This window comes from Lygodium microphyllum, chromosome 15, assembly GCF_053477565.2.
Source record: "Lygodium microphyllum isolate KBCC chromosome 15, Lygodium_microphyllum_v1.1.10, whole genome shotgun sequence".
In the NCBI taxonomy this organism is placed as follows: Eukaryota; Viridiplantae; Streptophyta; class Polypodiopsida; order Schizaeales; family Lygodiaceae; genus Lygodium; species Lygodium microphyllum.
In genome coordinates this window covers 96,349,748-96,369,987 of record NC_141149.1, presented here as the reverse complement: position 1 = coordinate 96,369,987, position 20,240 = coordinate 96,349,748, and the positions used below count along the sequence as shown (strand labels likewise).

At 37.2% G+C, this 20,240-nt stretch overlaps 1 protein-coding gene across 1 annotated transcript; it reads left to right on the top strand.

Annotated features, from left to right (window-relative positions):
- Positions 1–1,243: 1,243 nt before the first annotated feature.
- Positions 1,244–18,994, top strand: LOC148024794 (uncharacterized). The gene is made up of 10 exons (XM_087694447.1): positions 1,244–1,490; positions 1,650–1,779; positions 2,128–2,266; positions 2,361–2,573; positions 2,656–2,794; positions 3,788–3,938; positions 4,039–4,145; positions 5,544–5,641; positions 17,839–17,908; positions 18,696–18,994. Exons 1-10 carry the CDS (start codon positions 1,398–1,400, stop codon positions 18,786–18,788), a joined length of 1,233 nt encoding a protein of 410 aa, XP_087550573.1. The 5' UTR covers positions 1,244–1,397; the 3' UTR covers positions 18,789–18,994.
- The last annotated feature ends 1,246 nt before the right edge of the window (positions 18,995–20,240 follow it).

The following is a 20,240-nucleotide window of genomic DNA, read 5'->3' as shown; positions in this document are numbered from 1 at the left end:
CCCTACCTCGAGACTTACTAAAAGTGCTTATGATAGAGTATAATTTTATGCTAATGAATGACACTCAAGGTGATATTTTTTCTTTTACTATGAACATGAGTTTATTTGAAAATTTATTCGTACCTTTTTAAAAGTGTGAGCCTTGTATTGAATAAGATAATATAAACATATTAGAATATCTTGAAGGTTGTTTTAACAATGATAAAGAGGCTAGAATTGCATGAGAAGGGGAAAAGAGAGCTAAGGAATGGAAGAATCTTGCTTAAGGTCAAAGAAAGGTGGAAAAGAGATACCCTTGAAGTATGTGAAAAAGCAAGGTAGCCTCCCCCTCCCATAGGTTAAACTTTGGATGATGGAAGTTGGTTGCCAAGAACTTCTTCATGAGACCTACACTCAACATGATTCTTAAAGGTTTTGACCACATGCCCATTGTGTAAGAGGAACCAAGGAGATAATGAACACATCTTTTACTCATGCTAGGAATGGGGACTGTGTAAGAGGACCCTCTGGAGTAAGGTTGGAAGATGGGTTCACAAAGTGGGGAATGAATGCTAGGATCTTGATGAGGTTTATCCTCTTTGGGGAGGGATCAAAATTGAACGAGGAGTCTCTCAAGTCATGGAACATACTAAGAGAGGTAATCATCAAACACATATGGAACTTTACGAATTTAAGAGTTTTTTGTAGAATCAAAGGCTTTCAAACACTAGGTGAGACCTTTTGTCAATGTCGAGAGGATGAAGTAATTGCACTCAAGGAGCTAAGAGACATGCTTTGGGGTAGTGTCATGTTGGGTTATAGTGGGGTTATTGGGAGTGAATCAACCCCACTTGTACATGCATGCACGAAGAGGTAGTAGAGGGTATAGGGTTCAACAAATCCCCCGAGTGTTGGTAACCTAAAGGAAAGTGACAAGTTTAGTAGCACATTAGTAGTGAGTAATAATGAATGAGAGCTTGCATTGTTTGTGAGTGCAAACACAATGAGCAATGGGATGATGCTGAGAAAAACAATGCTATTGAATGCATACCTTGATGCATTCTTGCAACACTTACTACAATTAGAGCGAACTCTTCTTTGTTACTATCGTCTTTTTATCCTTCCTAGAGCTGGTGCAACACAGCTTCTAGCACACAAAGGTCAATGCTTAATCACTCGAACCACCCTAGGGGAGAGAGTTTGTCTAAGTGCCTCGTGAAGAAGTCTGGAGAAATCTTTTTGACATTTGCAAAGGGGGTTTTTGTGCCACTGTAGCTAAGGCGCACAAAACCACGAAAGGCGGTACCAGTTACGATCTCTTTGACTGCAGTGCTTGCGAGAAAGACTCCGCAGCCGTCTGTCTCTCGCTGCGGTGGTGGTACAAGAGGAGCTGGTGCGAGAGTCCCTGTTTCGCAACAATGTCGATTCTCGTGGAGACTTCTGAAGAGGACATCACACTCTCCGTGGCGCGCTTTACTGCACAAATGGCTTGGGCAGACGCTGGCCCTGACGTGAGTACTCATACCCTTAGGTTTTCCCTGTCTCCCTTCAACCGATCTTAATGTCTATACACAAGCGCATTATACTCCTCTTGGCGTCTCCTTTTCGAAGGTTTTTGTCCGTTGCTCGTCTCTGCATTCCATTTGAGGCATGAGTGGTTCGGTCCGCAGGTTGCGGAAACGCAAGTTACACATATCTGTGCAGAAGCCGAGGCTTTGATGCAAGAAGGGAGATGGTCGGATCTCCTGTCGTTGTTGCTCACGTCTTTCGACCTTGTTTTTGCTAATGCCCCTGAGAAAGGTACGTCACAAAACAAACGCTTATCTGGTTGAACTTCTTGATACTTGCGCTGCTTCTCTTGTAGATGCCAAATTGTGACATGCCTTATCAAATCGAATATGCTGCGGCTCAATAACCTCTTTTATAAAGCATGCATTAAGGTCTGAAATTGGACTTATTAACAAGTATGATTCTAATGTGTTGATTGCGAGTGTGGTACTTCTGTCACAGTGTAGCCTCATAGAAGCCCGGGGTCAGTGGCTTGTCTTTTTAGGGTGTAAGGAACCAGGGGGATGACAGGATGATTGTAGGAACAGGGTCTTGATTTGTTTGGACATTATCTCTGATACATGTATCTTTGTTCTGCAGATCTCGAGTGCATTTTTGCAGTTATCTGCAACCTTGTCTCCAAAGCTCAAAGTCCAGATGAAGCTTTAGCAATGGCTGACCAGATCACAACAAAAATCACAGCCAATTATACTGATAAACCAGCCGTTAGATTGAAAATGTATCTCACTTGGCCTCAAGACCTCGCTGATCTGTTTCTATAGTCTCAGTTTGTTGGCAACATATGTTGACTGCTTAAACTTTATTTGGTGCAGATTATTCAACTTGTACAACATTCTTAATGTCCCTTATGGCAAATTTTTGGTCTACAAAAGGGCTCTCAAACTGGCTATCAATGGCAAAGTGACAGATTTAATATTGCCATCTTTCAAACGAATGGACACATTTTTGAAAGAATGGAATGTAGGAGTTGCTGAAAGACGCGAACTCTACTTTCTAATCACCAATACATTGAAAGATAGTAAAGGGTAATCAGGCTATTAATTTATTGCAGTGCTCAGCATTGTGAAATTGTGTTGCCAACTAGAGGTGCTTTTTGATCTTTAACAGTTCAAACAAAGAATCCTTCTCTTTTTTGGTGAAGTACCTTGAAACATTTGCGAATGAGGATCCACATACATTAAGTGAAGCAAAGGAGGAGGCAGTGAGGGCTGTAATTGAGTTTGTCAAAGCTCCTGACATGTTTCAGGTATCTAAAAAACCATTCAAGCATACATTCTTATCAAACTAATAGGTACTCTATGCGTTGGCCATATTGTTATGGTGTCAAATATGCATTTACATGCATTTACCAGGCATACTTTTGTTGAATAAAGTTTTCACAGAAGTTTGCAAAGGTTTTAAGGAGACGTGACTAATCAATTAAGTTTGTAGAATAAACTCTTTAGGGACTTAGTTTGGCGTTCTAAAGGTTGGCCATATTGTTATGGTGTCAAATATGCCTTTAGTTCTTTTACCCGACAGTTTTGTAGTATAAAGTCTTCAGAAGTTTGCAAAGGTTTAAGGAGACTTGACCAATCAATTAAGTTTGCAGAAGAAAGTATTTAGAACTGGTTTTGAAGATGACTTGATCAATCAATTCAGAACATCAAAACAGTGAGTGATAGTCAGGTGAAATTAGCACTCTAAGACTGGCCTCAAAGGAGGGGAGAAGAGATAGGGCAATGGCATCATAAGCCAATTAAAGGACTGCTTGGCTGCAGCAGGTCTCTCTGCCTTTCCTTTTAAAGATTAATGTCAGCCTACTTCCTGTCCTCAAATTAAATGCTCTATGATGTTGTAAAGTCACTTGGTGCATAGGGACTCTAACGTGTAGCATCTCTTGTTATAATGCAAGAGTGAGATGTAAGATCACTCGGCTGTATGCACTCTGGATATTATTGAGGTAGTCATTACACCTAAAGAGCCTGGTTGTGCTTGCTGGTTGAGTAAACTTACCGGTGGTGTCTGATTTTGGTTTCATAGACCAATCATTTGTATATTTACCATCTACACACAGCAGTAATTAAGACACTCCAAGTGCCTTCCACCGTCTGCATCTTGTCTTACATAATGCAAGAAGGAAGCTTTTGTCTTAAAATTTTATTTAGCTTACAGTTTCTGTAATGCTCAAGGGTCACCAAGTGGTGATGTTGTATGACGTTGCTAGATTGTGTGTATGATAATATGATGGTTCTTGCAGTGTGATTTGCTGCTTATGCCTGCGGTTCTCCAACTTGAGAAAGATGCAAAATTTGCTCCAGTATATTGGCTTTTAAATATTTTTTTGACTCAATGTCTGGATGCATATCTGGATTTTCAAGCAGCAAACTCTACTATTCTGAAGAGCTATGGTATGTTCAGGTTTTTTTCAGAAGTGATAAATGTCTGCTCAAATGTGAAGAATGTTTAGTTCAAGCTCCGTTTAACAAGCTCAATGTTTTTGTTGTGAAGGAATCTCTCATGATGATTGCATAACGAAGATGAGGTTGATGTCTCTTGGTGATCTGGCCTCTAGAATGCATGAGATACCGTATTCTTTGGTGAAAGACACACTCAGGGTACAGATACTTTCTCTTTCTCCCTGTTCACCAGAATTTTTTATTTCCATTGATTATGAAATGACTATGTAGTTTCATATTTGGCTTTCAGTTGCATTGTTTAGTCATATTATGCCTGCTGTGCTAGCTATAGTGCTAGTTGGTTATGTTAATTTAATATCTGCCTATACTATTAGTCAACCAGTATGGGTCTGCCTACTAGCAATATAGGATTGGTGCTAACTTTTAGATGATCAAATGCTGCAGACATCCAGTAGCATTGTAGAATTGACTTAATTTAACACTTGAGCAAACACAGTTCAGTTTTATGTTGCTGTTTGTGATACATCAGTGGTTACTGCAGCAAGAGATAATGAGGGAAGTTATTCTGTGTTACAATCAGAGGTAGGCATGCATGTGACAGTAATGAACTCAGAATACTGCCAGCATCAAGCAGTGGGACAGCCTGTTTAAATCATTTTGTGTGTTTGATGGCAAAAAGGGGGTGGGGGGTGATGTGTTTTTGACCAATATGGGCAGTATTAGCCAATATTGGACAATATACCATGCACAATAGTTGCACTAGCAGCAGAGTGCACACCTGGAGGTTGGGCAATAGATGAAGCCTACAAAGAGGTTTCTGGGTCTGAGTGTTTCCAAAGACTACATGTGGCCAGGATGGATGAAGCCTTTCTTTCATTCTAGTCTGCCCTCTTTGTACTTTTAGCTGACAGCCTTGTATGGACAGTGAGGAGAATATTGCGAGGATGGATTGCTGAAAGTTTGGGTTCTACCTTAGGCTTAGGTTGGACTTATGTTGAATAAGAAAAACCCACAAGAAACAGTCATGAAGAGCATCACTATGGAGCGTTAATTTTAAAGCTTTGTGGTGGGAACACTTCTACAAGTGAATTTGTGCTTTATGTGTTTCAGTGGCATTTTTATTGGGTAAAAGGAGTTGTATGGTGCATCAAATCGAACAAAAGTTTAGTCACTAGTGTGATTGGTTCAAACCTTATCCACTCGCGAACACCTCTAAGAAAGACACAACTTTGTATCCTCACAAGCTTATAAGAAACTTGTTTGTTCTACTTTTGCACATTCATACTTGAAGCCTCCCTTTCGCAGAAAAAGAGCCCCTTTTTCTCTCATTTATGGTTAAGTTTCTTAGCTTTAATATGTATGACATGAGATGATATTGAACTTATGCCTAAGTAGTAGTTTGTTTATGTCGATTTGTCTTGACTATTATCATATCTAGGGAGTGGGAATATGGGACTATCATAAATGTGAGGACCATCATAATGCTTTTTAGAATGCTATTTCATAGTTGTGTGAAAAAGTTATAAATTTACAAGATGCAATTGGTGGGGTTATTGACTTGTGATCTCTTAATGATTGCTTTTTGTTATTATTAAGGTACCACAAGAGGAAGTGGAGTATTGGATAGTACGAGCAATAAGTGCAAAGATGTTGGATGCTAAAATGGACCAGATGCGTCAAGTGGTAGTTATCAGGTCAATCTTAACTTTTTCACTTGCAAAAGAATGTGTTTGTGTTATTGAATTAGAGTTGGTCTTGCAAGTTTTGCTAATCTTGCAAGAAGCGTTAATGAATCTTTAAGAAATGTGCAGACTAATGATAGAAGAGGTTTAGAGATACATGTCGTTTGTTTCAGTTGTATACTTAATGCCACTTTGAAACATGAGTCACATGACATTATGCTGTAAAAGATTGATGTAATTCGTACAGTATTTGCCACTTTGGTCATGGTGACATGATTGTAGAGTTAGTTGTTACTATTTGTGTTGATTGTTTGAATATCAAGATGTTGCTATGAGCCTTTGGGGTTTTCTATATTGCTTTGAGCATAACTCACCTTTAAAGGATTGCTTTTTTGTTGTGCTTTCTTTGCCCTCTTTATTGTATTTTTTAAAACATGCGATCTTTGGGTGCTAATTCTTTGCCTTTGTTTGCACTCACCATTTTTAGGCGATCTCCTTCTGTTGATATTCTTGAGTGCTTTGCATTTTATTGTTCCATTGATGTTCACACGTCATGCCATTGCCATGTCTTTTTGGTGTGTTTTCTATGTTTTGAGTTTCGTCAACAATCATTATATATTGTGCTCATGTTTCATTTTTGTTGAGGGACATTTGGCAATTACACTTATACACATGAATACATTTTAGTGGCTCAAGCACTCATGCATGCACATTTGTATGTATCTCTTTCACCTTGAGTGTGGTCACGAGCTATTTCATCGTGTGCGTTACGTGGTTTGTTTTATGCTTATGGCTCTATCATTCCTTGTATCTTTTGCCTATTTCTTGGTATCACACAATTGATGTTGAGCATTCAAATTAATACTTAGGATAGCTTGGGAGTTAAAATAGCCTAGCATTTTTAATTTTTAATGTTAGATGGTGGTGGGTATTTTCAGTTTTTTGGGTAGAGACACATGATTAAATTAATTTTCACAATTATTATTTTTGACAATTAATTTAATGGGCTAGAAAATCCATTTGAAAAGTTGCCAAGTGTCACAAGGATGTAAAATTTTGATGCTTTGCTTAGCATTTGATTAAATATTTATTAAATGTGCAAATGTGAGGTGCACCGCTTGGTAAAACTTGCCCATGCAAGTGAGGAAGAGGTGGGTGGAGTCTTATTATATCTTTGTGGAGGTTGGGAGAGAAGGAGATAGAGTTGGTATAATCTTCCAGCCATTGTTGATTAGCCTAGTCATTGGAGATTGTTAGAGAGTTATTGCTAGCAGATTAGGAGGCTATTGGAGGTAGGTAACAACCCTTGTAGGTTGTCTATAGATAGGTGACATAAATTTTGGGGTCCAAAAGGGTAAGCAGTTGCATGTGGGGCTCCTATCAATGGTGGGTTGTAGTCAACCAGCCATTCAATAGGGCAACATTAAATTTCAGCCAATGTTAGTGATGAAGCTTTGAAAATTCTCTCTTTGGCTTCTTCTCTATTCTCTTAGCCATTTCATAGCTTCCTTCGAGATCTGAGTCGAATTCATTTCCAAGAGGGTGCAATTGGATAATTTTTACTTCTAAATCTTAATTTAGGGCAAAAAGTAGGGTTTATTAGCCACCTTGGGAAGAGTGCTAAAAAATGGGGCTTAATACTTGAAATTTTGCATTTAGGGATTTTAAAGAATTTCAAGAGGCTAGCTAGCCATCGTTAAGGTTGGGACAAAATTTGTCATCCAGGAAAAAAAATTGAAGGCCAATCCCCTAGCAAACTAAGGGGTAAGTTGGTTTGAGGGTTTGTTGGTTGCTATGGACAGTAAAATGCTATCTATCACCCATTCTCAAAAGGATTAGTTGGTTACACTAAGTGGCAAACTTGTCCATGTAAATGAGAGGAAGCTGGTTGGAGGCTAAGAGAGGAGGGAGAGAGCCATTTTTGAGTGTGTTCAAGCAGGAGAGGTTGATTGACAAGGTTGCTACCAAATTGGGTCTGTTTGAGTAAGAAAGAACAGTAGACCCACAAATCGACAATAACCCAAGCTTCTTAAGTAGCAGACAACAACTTGTGTAGGAGGTTTTTAGCCTTGTGATATTATTTTATTGTAGGTGACAACTCCAGGGGCTATTTTTGATAGGGCAGCAGTAGAATTTAGTTATATCTCACGATGTAAGCCTAAATTTTCTCTCTTAGCATTCTCTCTCATCCTTTAGCTATCTCATATAAGTTCTCTCAGCAAATCTCAGCTATTGAAACCAGCCTTCCTTCTCGGATAGGGTGGGTTTAACCTGATTAAGCACTTAATTACAGCAATCAGCAAATGAACATAAACTGAAATGCTCACTTTATCTTCATAATCTTGGACAGTGGACACCTTGTTGGCCCCAAAACTGGTGCCCCTTACGGCATTTCTTTAATTTCATTTGCTAATGGATAAATTACAAGCCGAGATTTCACGATTTCCTTGGCTAATCCAAAAGCCCCTTGCTATTCCAAAAATCAGCAAAGCGTTCGGGCAAATTGCCCCTTGATTTTCACCCAGGACTTGCTCTAATGGAACCCCAATTGGTCAAGTGTTGCCCCAAATTCACAATAGATGGGCTGGGATCTAAAATCCTCACAATTCCACGAATTTTTGGTGCTGATTTCAGTGTACAATGCCTTTGATTGATGACACAGGTTCCAAGGTGGCTGCTAAACCCTAATTACTACTGTCATTTAAGGTTTACAGTAGTAAACTCTTTGTTGTCCACCAAATGTGACTGTACTCTATTACCAATGGTTGAGAATTACTGAGAATGCTTGAGCATCTTTTGATTTGTAGCTCTGATGACAAATCTGATGGCACCAACAACTTCAAAAAGGGGGGGTAAAATATCAGCTCTATTGGCGAGCCCTCCTCTTCTATTGCCGCCTCTCTTAAGGCGGAAGAGAAAACCTGCTGCCCCGTCTTGTCATGGTGTGCGATGAGGAGTTGTCACCTCTCAGAGCCAAATCTGATCACCTCCTCTCCCTCCACTAAGCTCAGAATGGTTGCAATTCAGCTTCCACCACCCTCCAATAGCCTTCTCCCTAGTTGCATGGGAAAGTTTTGCCAAGTGGCAGCCTTCCTAATGCATTTTCAGCCATTAAATTAATTTTTCAGAATTCATTAATTCTGAAAATTAATTTCAGTTCTTTTGACATTGCCCAAAATTAAACATGCCCATCTGTAATGAAATTGGCTAGGCCATTTGCAACTTGGAGTGGTTCTTAACCTTTGTTGATCCTTAGACTAGCATTGATTAATTAATTAATGATAGTCCCTAGTGTCACCATTGATACTTAATGGCCAAAAAATTGTCATAGGGTCCAACTTGACATCAACTGACCACCAAAACCTAGTTGGCATAACTTAACACAACTTTTGCCTTTAACATCCATTGCATCCTCGAGGTTCTTGGCCCATTCCCATGAAATAACTGCCATGTGCATCACATGTGCTAAACAACCTTGCACATTTGATTAATAACTTAATCAAATGTTACTAGCAAGATTAAAGTATCTCAAAATTTCACGTGCTCGTGACAAATCTCCCCTTTGAAAACCTTGCAATCATCCTCGATTGCATTGCATTGGGCCAAAGCAAAAGTGTATTTTCAATTTGGCATGACAGTCACCACAACATTAGCCACTGTTGTCGAACTGTTGCATATGCACAAAACTTATTGAAAATTTCTTTTAAGGATAAAAATATATCTTTTGATGTAGAGTAAAAGGAAACTCTATTCCCATCTTATCCTATGTATAAATTCGTAAAGCAATGAAAAATTCTATTTTCTTGTATTTGATTTTTGTCAAAGATTTTAACAAAGAGTCTAGAATTGAAAAGTCTATCTCAAATATAAACAAGGACTGAATGAGTTTCTTAAAGGAGTATGAAGGTTGTTTTGTAGACACTTTGCTTGACGAGTTACCGCTAGAAAGACCAGAAGGTCATCACATTGATCTCATTCTTAGAAGCTCATCTCTAAATAGGCTACCCTATCCTGTGAGTCCAATACAATAAGAGGAGATCGTGAAGCAAGTGAATGAGCTCTTAGAGAAGAGTCTAATAAGGTTCAGTTAGAGAAGGATCTAATAAGGCCTAATTTTTTATTATTTTACTCTCAAATTCTCTTTAGTACAAAAGAAAGATGAATCTTGGTGTATGTGTGTGGACTACAGGGCTCTCAGTAAAATTACAATTCGGAATAGGTTTTCCATTCAAAGAATTGATATATTGGATAGATTGGATGGTTCTAAAGTATTCAATTGGATTGACTTGAAGAGTGGCTATGATCACATAATGATTGCTTCTCAAGATATTTATAAAATAGCATGTATGATAACTTTTGGTTTATATGAATTTCTTGTGCTACCATTTGGTCTTACCAATGTTTCTGTAATCTTTAATAGAATGATAGAAAGAATCTTTAGTGCACATTGAAAGTTTATATATACTTTCTTTGATAATATTTTGGTTTATTCAAAAGATGAAAAATAAGATAAATAATACTTAAAAATAGTATACCAAGAACTTCACAATTGTGAATGGCAAAAATAGTGAATTTTTTCTAGAAAAGATTCACTACTTAGCAAATATTGTATCCAAAGATGGGGTTGTTGGACCATTGCATGATTTAATCAAGAAAGCAATAGCATTCCGATGGATCAAACTAAATAAAGAAGCTTTTGAAGCTCTAAAGTTTTATATCAGCAAATGATCTATTTTGATTATATCTAATTTGTTGAAATCTTTATTGGTGAAATGTGTAGTCTTAAATCAGGAAGGATATGCAATTGCTTGTGCAAGTAGAAGGTTGTAAAATGCAGAAAATAATGCTACTAGCTATGAAAAAAAGTTAATGGCTATCATTTAAGCTTTAAAAGATTGAAGATACTATCTTTTAGATGGAGAATTTCTCTTCAAGATAGACCATGATAGTTTGAAACATTTTCTCAACCAACCAAAGATTTTTGAAAAATATATTCGATGGGCTAAGACTTTCAAATATTTCATATTCTTGGAAAGTTAACAAGGTAACTGATGTTCTCTTAAAAAGATCTCAGATTCATGCAGTGTTTATGATTCATTATATAGATTTTACTAATATGAGGGACATGTATGCTTTTGATGAAGATTTTGAAATTATACGGGTGAGTTTGTAACTTAGTAAAAAAGTAAACTTTTATGTTATTAAAGATGGATTTATTTTGATGGAGAATAAGCTATGTGTTCTTAAAGATTTCAAGCCTAAAGTAAAGAAAGAATGTCATACGGCTCTTTACATGAGTCATCGTGGTATTTTGGCCACAACCGTTTGATTGTCAAAAGCTTGCATAGCTTTTGTAACTATTATCAATTCTGACCTAACCTTGGAAAAACATTGCTAAGGGTTTTATTTTTGGATTGTGAAAATTAGCAAATGCAATGATGGCATATATTATTATTGATAGGTTTAGCAAATATACTTATTTTATTCTAGTCAAGAAGACTATTAAGTCTCAATATATGGCTAGAATATTTATTTAACAAATCTTTAAGTATCATGGGTTACCATAATTCATCGTGAGTGATAGAGATCGACGAATCACTAGTCTCATTTGGTGAGCTCTTTTTGAAAATTTGGGTACGAAGCTTACATTTTTTTCTTCTTATCATCTTTAAATAGATGGTCAAAGTGAGATTGTCAATCAACAATGGAAAAAGTATTTGCCTTTGATAGAATATGCATATAACAATATAATTCATACTTCTATAGATAAAGCATCATTTGAGATCATATATGGAAAACCACTCTTATTATCTATTCGCAAAACCAAGGAGAAGATATTTCATGTCGATGAGTTTATATATGATATGGATACAGCTTTCAACTAAGTTAGATGAGCTATCCAAAGATCTTAAGAAAAATAAAAAAAAGTAGTAAATAAGTATCAAATGCAATTAATTTTACATGAAGGAGATTGATTGTGGCTGAAATTTGACAAAGCTCGTCTGAGAAGCTCTAACAAGCCTTCATTCCAAGTCATTAAGCTTGTAACAAGAAATTATAAGCCATTTCAAGTCACTGAAAAGATTAATGATGTTTGTTATAGGTTATAGCTTCCAGAGCATTGGAGAATTCACAATGCTTTTCATATTTGTCTTTTGAAGTCTTATGAGGGCCTCCACCATTGGAACTTGTAATAGAGATACTTTAACCAGAGCTAATAGTTTTTCCATATGATTAGTAAATAAGAAAAAAACATTTTTAGATTTTTTTTTGAAGTTTAAAAATTATTCTCATTTAGATTCTAAATGGATGCTAGAAGAGTATTTTAAAGACTATCCACAAATACTTGCAGCTTATGAAGAAGCTATAAAATTAGAAATACTTCAAGTAATGTCTTGAGGATAAGACGGATTTTAAGAGGGAGGGATGTAACAAACCTTTTGTATATTAGAGAACTAAGACTTTTACACTCAAATAGTCTTATTGACTAGAAGCCTATATAATGAGTGGTTTCAGAAAGCGAAACTAGATGCTCATAATCGAAGAAATAAACCATGAATGGTGAACCTATATAATGAGCTTGAGAAGCTAAATTTGACTATTCCTAAAATTTAGGAGATTACTATTTTTGAAAATTGCTCAAATAGAAATTCTGTTCGTGTCAAAGGCTTTAAAATTTTGCAAGAAATAATTTTGTCTTTAGCAACTACCTCAAATTTTTAACCATACGAGCGATTTTTAGAGTGAAAGGTTTGAAAGCTTATTTCTCTAGAAAAGTGATACGTGGTAGTCACATGCTTTGTACTCTCCTATCTCTCTCTCATTCAAGAAGTACTTTCTATTTAGCTTGATCTAATCCAAGTACTAGAGAAGAGAATCAACTTGTTGCTCGGAGATCACAGAAATTAGGGTTTCAAAATCCTAATTTTTAAAATTGCAGCAAATCAGTGTTTTTATATATGATTTAGGCACTTGGTGCTTGTGGTTTTGTTTCAATAAATTCATGCCAGTTGGGAGAGGTTGGCTTTTCTCTCAACGTGGTGTCCACTCCTCTCTCTCTCTCTATCTTCTAATTTTTATGGTGATAATTGATGGAGTTTGTAAAGTTCAAAGTATTGTCATTCTTGCGTTCTTCCCTGTGTTTACACACCAAGATTGAGGACCTAGCACTTGGAATAATTGTTGAAAATCTTGTAATTTCAGTGTTTCCAAGAGGTTAACCTATTCGAATTAGGTTTGGATGTGGGTGGTATAGGTGTACCTATGATGGAGACTCACCCTTCAAACGAAGCACATTGAGAATGTTCCTAACATGGGTTGTCCATTTGTGTACTTTTACTTTGGAGTGTTATCCATTTGGTATCATAGGTTGTCAACATGGCAATTTCTAGTGGACTTTTTGGTTATGTTTGTGTGCCTCAACCAACAATTGAGTAAAGATATCATGTTTCAGTGCCTCCTCCTACAGTATCCTATGGAAATCCTTATCCTATTTTTGCCTACCCATCTTACCCATCTTACATTTCTTACTCTCTTAACCTTCTTTTTCGACATCTCATAGTTTTACTTCCTCATCTATACTTGTTAAGAATTACAAAACTTGTTTCATGGGTCTAATTATATTAGTTGGTCAAACTTGATGAGGCATGCCTTGGACTTATAAATCTTGTGGGCTTTAGTATAGGATTGGAACCTCAATCAGACTCTCACTTTGCTCCACTTGAGATTGTTTGCTATTAGAAAGCATGTAATGCATTAGCCATAATTGAGTTAATTCAAGGATTACTACTAGAATTTGACTCATAGCTTTAGCGTTTTGATCTTGCATCTAGTCGTGGAAATGCTTCATTGATTTGTATGTGGCTTGAGATAGGACTCGTTATATCAATCTCTATCACGAGTTCCAAGAGATCAAGATTATGGATCGAGATGACCTTAAGGTTAAAAGCTAGCAAAATATGGATGTTTACTTATTGAGTTTTTCACTACGAGACTTTGTAAGGCCCTTGATGATTAGGTTTGATCAAGGCACATTGTTTTTGAACAAGTTATCTAAGACAAGTGGTTAGTTGTTGATGGTGGCATGATGATAAAAAGTTGGAATGATTAGGATATAAGGAATCTATAATGTTGTGTACACTCAGTTTCTTATATAAAACATGCTGAATCTCGAATAGATTTAGTATGTCATGAAAAAAAGTGGCTCTTTATTAGGGCTTAAGGTCATTACTCCTAAGCCTATGGTAAAGAAAATATTTATTGGTTGACTATCTAAGATTAATAAGATGGTATGTTAATTAGACTAAGCTAATGTGGGCTATAAAAAAAAGGTCCTCTTTGAACCAAAATCATTTATTAAAGCATTGCAAGTTCATCTAACTAAATTTATGCTGCTTAGTTGGATTTCTCTAGATCGTTGTTATGAAGACTTAAAATTTTATTGCTTTGCTTAACATAAAATTAATCAAGTGTGCAAATGTGACTTGCATATGTGAGGTGTAAGTTAATTGTTCATAGTGTGGGATCCAGGATCTTGAAATATTAGTTGATGCCAAAGACAAAGGTTGTAATAAGTTATGTTTAACAAGTACTAGGTGGTACCTACTGTGAGATTTTAGTATAGACCAATTTATTAGCCACAAATGTGATATGTGATATTAGACGTTTCATCAATTTATTAGCCACTAATGTCAGTGGTGATATTAGAGACTAGGCATTAATTAATTAATTAATGGTGGTCTAAATGAATTTATTAGACACTAATGTCAGTGGTGATATTAGAGGCTAGGCATTAATTAATTAATAAGTTATGTTTGACAAGTACTAAGTGGAACCTATTGTTAGATTTTGGCTTAGATCAATTTGTTAGTCACTAATGTTAGTGGTGATATTAGAGACTAGGCATTAATTAATTAATTAACTGTGGTCTAAGGGCTAATAATTGCTTAAGGATACTATTATACTCGAAAGACAAATTGGCTTAGCCAATTTAATTACTGGCAGGTGAAATAGATTTTTTGAGTACTAAAATAATTGTTAAATTGATTTTTAAAATTCATATTCTGAAAATTATTTCAATAAGCTAGATAATGTTGCAAAATGGGATTAAAAGGCTTCCACTTGGCAAAACTTACACATGTAAGTGGAGAAAACGTTTTTGGGGGTTGGTTGAAGTCTATTCCAGCCATGTGAGATAGGAGGTTGTTAGAGGGCAAGGAGATGATGATGATGTGGTTTGCAGCCAATAGGTACCAGTCCTACAAGACGTGATAGCAATTTGGAGCCTTCCAAGTGTTGGTGACAGCAATCCAAGGTTCTTTTGGTGTAGGTGATGTTATGCAAGAGGGAATGATAGCTTTTTTGGTGGTCCTAAGTTGTAGGTGACAGTTTCCATGGTTGTTTGAGTAAGGTAGCAGCAATTTTTTAGTCTTTCTTACGATGAAACTCTGAAATATCTCTCTATAGCATTCTCTCTCATCTTATAGCCATCTCTCAAGTTATCTTAGCAAATTCCAACCATTTGAGTCATCAAAGATGGAGATGTTGAAAAATCTCTGCTATAAACCCTCATTGATAGTAGAAATTAGAGTTTGACAACCATCTTGGGATAATGTTCAAAATTGAGGGCCGAGAACTTGAATTTCAGCAATGAAAATTAAAGAATTTCAAGGAGATTCAAGAGGCCAGCCAGCCCAATCAGATTTGAGGCTTAATTTGTCTTTCAAGACCAGAGTGAATGCCAATCCCCAAGCAAACCAAGGGGCAAATTGGTTTGAATGCTTATTGGTCAGTTTTGATAGCAAGTGGCACTTGGATTAGTCGAGGAATTAGAGAATCTCGGTTGTACTCCATCCATTTGCAATAAAAGCTAAAGAAATACCATAATGGGTGCTAGTTTTGGGATCAACATGTTGTCCATTGTTCAAGGTGTAAGTGGTAAAGTGTGCATTTTTAGTTTATGTGAATATTAATTACTTGCAATTACCAATCCCCAAGCAAACCAAGGGGCAAATTGGTTTGAATGCTTATTGGTCAGTTTTGATAGCAAGTGGCACTTGGATTAGTCGAGGAATTAGAGAATCTCGGTTGTACTCCATCCATTTGCAATAAAAGCTAAAGAAATACCATAATGGGTGCTAGTTTTGGGATCAACATGTTGTCCATTGTTCAAGGTGTAAGTGGTAAAGTGTGCATTTTTAGTTTATGTGAATATTAATTACTTGCAATTATTTCTAAATAAGGTTATCACTGCCCTTTTTTAGAAGGCTGGTTTCAATCACCATCTAAGCTTCATTATGGAAGTGCTTGAGTGGATAGAGGCATCAGTGTATCACTTTGTTTGTAATTAAATATTTCTTAGTGCTCTTCTAATACAAAATATTTGTCATGGTACCCTTGCTTGGTGTCATTATGTGCACGTGTGGTGTAAAGAAATGTTAGGGCAAACATAAGGAAACACAAACGTAGGATATATGCTTGTCACAATATGATGAATGCCCAATGAAGATTGTGTATAGAGATGAAGATGATGCAAAGGGGCCTGAAACCTTAATGCCTCAATAATTGAGGCAGAGGTGAGCTGAGAGTGGTGTCAGAAAGGTTGCAAACAGCTCCAGACTGTCGTATTTGCGACAGGCCCCAAAATGCAGCAGCAGTGGTCCACCTTGTAGGTTCATGATGTGTGCAGCAATGGAGGGAGTGAAACAGTCATTTGGAATTTTGGGCAGCATGATGTCGATGTAGACTTTGGGCAGCCAAATGCAAGGTTAGTTGGCTGAAGTGCGGCTTCACAAATAGTACATAGAGCAGATGATCATGGTCTCATCAAGCATTCTTCCCATGGTTGCAAAACATAGGCTGTCAGATCTAAAATGCAGGTTGTGTAAGATGATTGCGACATTTGTAGGATAGTAGGGCCGTAGAATGAACAAGCTGGTGATGGCTGTTAGATGCTGGTGATAGTTGTATGAGAGAAGCACAAGGCTGGCTGCCAGCTCCAATACTAGGGTGGCAACTCCTTGAAATGGGCAATGACTTTTGGTGGTGGTGTGGCTGGCTGAAGGAGGGTCAAATTAATAGGAAAGTTTCATTTGGACATTACAAATGCACATTTTAAAGTTCCTCTATGCTACCCTTGAGCTTCAAAACTCTTAGCAGGTCCTTCAGTCTTTGAGCAACCAACATAGTTGAGGGAAATAGGGAAAACAGAAATGGAAATGGAAATGGAAATGCAAACGGCAAGTTTTGAGGGGAAATGGAAACACCATGTCATTGGGTGGGGGGGGGAGGGGGACAGCTTAGGGCCTACGTGATTACCACCAGTTAGAACTTAGAATACAACTTTCATATGTGAAAAGCTTTCTAATTTCCAAGTTGAGAGAGAGAGAGAGAGAGAGAGAGAGAGAGAGAGAGCAGTCTTGGTTTGAGTGATAGCATGTTTATTAAAACTTTTATACTGATTTTTGTTCTATTGGCACTTTTTTTTAGAGAGAGAGAGAGAGAGAGAGAGAGGGGGGGGAGGGGGGAGGGAGAGGATTGGTTCTGGTCATTCTTAGCATAGTGACTGATCAAAGCCATTATCATGAAAGAGAGAAACAATTGCAATTTGCCATGATCTCATGATCTTCTAGAAGTGATAGGATAGATCATGCACCCGTGAACTAGTTCATGCCATGAAGCCTTGTGGACTCCAGGGATTAAAGAGAGATAAAAATGATAGCATTAAAATAAAGGTGAAACATAAAAAACAATAATGTTAAATTAATAAAAATGATAACATTACAAAAGATTGAAACGAAACAGTAAAAGGATAAAAATGACAACATTAACATTTTGATGGCATGGAATGAATGGATCTCTTGTTGAGAAATTAAAAATATTTGAGGTCTTGAAATGGAAATTACAAGTTTATTGCTTGGAAAAGCAGCTGTAGGTCATGAAATGGAACATACAAGTTTGTTGCTTTGAGACATAGAAATACTGTTTGTGTTTTGCCTCTTGTTTCCTTCTCTTTGGTTCCTTTCCCATTTCTTTTTCAGCTGTTTTAAATAGTATTTTCTTTCATTTTCTCCTGAGTTTTTGTTGACATCAAGTATTCAGGTGTCTTTATGATGTATTGATGAAGTTTATATCGGTTCTTATAGTTGTGAACTTGTGTAGCATATTATAGATTGTACCTAACCATTGCCTGTTTGCTTATGATTATACAGTCGATGCACTGAGAGAGTCTTTGACCTTGCACAGTGGAAGGATCTCCATTCAAAATTAGCAGTTTGGAAGGTAAAATCTCCTTTGGCTGCATTCTGCACTATTCTGAAAAGCTTGTTTAGAAAAAAATGCAGGAGTGCACTTCCATATTGCTAATCATGTTTGATGATGATCGTGTTTAATGTGTTGTCAAATGAGTCTCAGGTTTATAATCTTAGCATTGGTAATTGCTAAAGATGGGGTATTCCCCCATTCAGGTCAAGTAAGACCTGGTTTTTGGGAAAGGGTTTTTTCCTCCAATGCACTAGGTAGACTTGATTGTCTTAGTACTTGATCTTCTGTACTTAAAAAGGACATGTGGAGCTTGCAAACTGTGTCAGAGAAGAGCATTGAGTGTCTTATCTCACAAGAACCAGCAGTTATGGTGTTCACCCTGCTTAGGAAGAATGAAGTTTTGGTTTGTATGTAGCTTCAAAACAAACTCCATCCATTACCATCAGAGACTTACTTACCTTCAGGTTCAATGGCCTATTTGAGTTCACAAGTCTGTGTAAAGGGTTTCCACAAATTTGTTTCTTTTATACGTGTTACAAAGTACCGATATTCTGCTGTTTGAAATTGTCACTCATGGATTATAGAATGCATAAATACGTGCCTAAAAATATAATGAGAAAGAAGAAAAGAAAAACCACACATGGTCTCAACCTGGTCTATCTGGTGCAGAAGTAACAGCATGCCAATTCATGAATAGGGATTAAAAGTTAACATAATATTTTTATGCTCTTTATAATGTTGGCCAAAGCTAGGTAACTGATGAGTGGTGACTGACATAACATTTTCTATGTGATGTCATACACAGGAAAACATTGCTAGTGTGGTGAGGATGGTGCAAAATGCTAGGATTGGTGGTGCTGATTTACCTCAGGCATTGCAGACAGCTGCCATCCATTAGTTTGCTTAAGATGGATGCTAGCCCCAAACCAATAGACTACTTCAGCTAATGTAGCTAGCGTGTAACACCAGAGCTTAGTAGTGCTAGACTATATTTATGAAAATCTGAAATTCAGCAGAGAATTGTATGAGATTAGGTAATTTTTTATCTTGAGTAATTCTGTTGCCATTGACGGGTCTGTCAATTCAATATGCCTCTTTGAATTCTGATTTTCTACTTTCTGTTTCTCTGCCTCACGACATACATTTAGAAGGGACATGATTGAACTTCTATTGCTAAAAGGAACTGGTAATATTGGGGCTGTCTTTATTATTTTGATATCAATGTTGAAACGGCACATAGCTGCAGAACAGAATGGCAGTCCCGTGTTGCAGAGGTCAGAGTGTGTTTCTGGATATTGGTGTAAGTTGGGGCATGTTGTTAGCCTCTTCATGCTGTCTGTGATCATGAAGGTCAATGTCCAGGTGTCCATGCCTTGCTTCAGTTCTGGAGGGGTGATCTACAAAAGAGGTTGTATGTTGATGCCTGAAAAACAGGAATGAGATCTGTGACTGGAATTACAGTCAACCCTGATCCTGCAACCCTGTATTTGCCACAGAAGTCTCTTATTCTCATTTTGGGGTGGAGGTTGTTTGTGACGCTAGGCCTACTGAGGTGCCAAATAACCATAATATTCCCTGATTCGCACCTATAATATTCCCTGATTTCTGTCGAATTACAAATCCTATTCATATTTTTGGCAGTCAAATGGGTTTTTGGACTGGTTCCCTTTGGCATAGATTGCTTAGTATGCATAAGAAAGAGCTCCCGGAATGAATTGAATGATATATACTTCAGACTATCAAAGAGTAAAAGCTATTAGGTGATGTACAAAATGATCTGGCGGTAGTCTGCCAAAGAATTGCGTCATTAAAAAAAGTAAACTTAGACTTTTTTGATGACGCACTTTTGAATAGTTTCTTCAAGTAACTATGAAAGTCACAAGTGCTGTTTGTCTGAGGGCAGGTAAAGGGGAAATAATAGTGGGGTGAGGGGCAATTGAATCAATTATGAAATCAAACAACTGGGCAACAGACTTGATTTTGGAACAAGTGCCATGTGGAATGATTGGGTGTGGGCTATTCTCAATTCTGGCTTAAAAGGTTGAGGGTTGACTTTCAAAATGGTGAGTTGAGGTGGTGAATGCGCTAAATTTTTTGAGATTTGTGGTAGTTAGTGCCTTGTTTGCTGGTGGCCTGCAATTATAGGGGGGAGTGTGGGACGTTCCAGTTTTGGTTGCAGTGAAGCACCAATACAACCAACCCTTGAGTAATAGCAAAAAAGGGAAAAATGGACGCTTCACATTCACAAGAGTTCCAACAAGTATATTGATATAACTGCGCTCTAATTGGTTGAATTGCCGTGTTTTCAATAGAGGTAGGCTTTCCAACTCTTTGTTTGGTCAAATTGTGT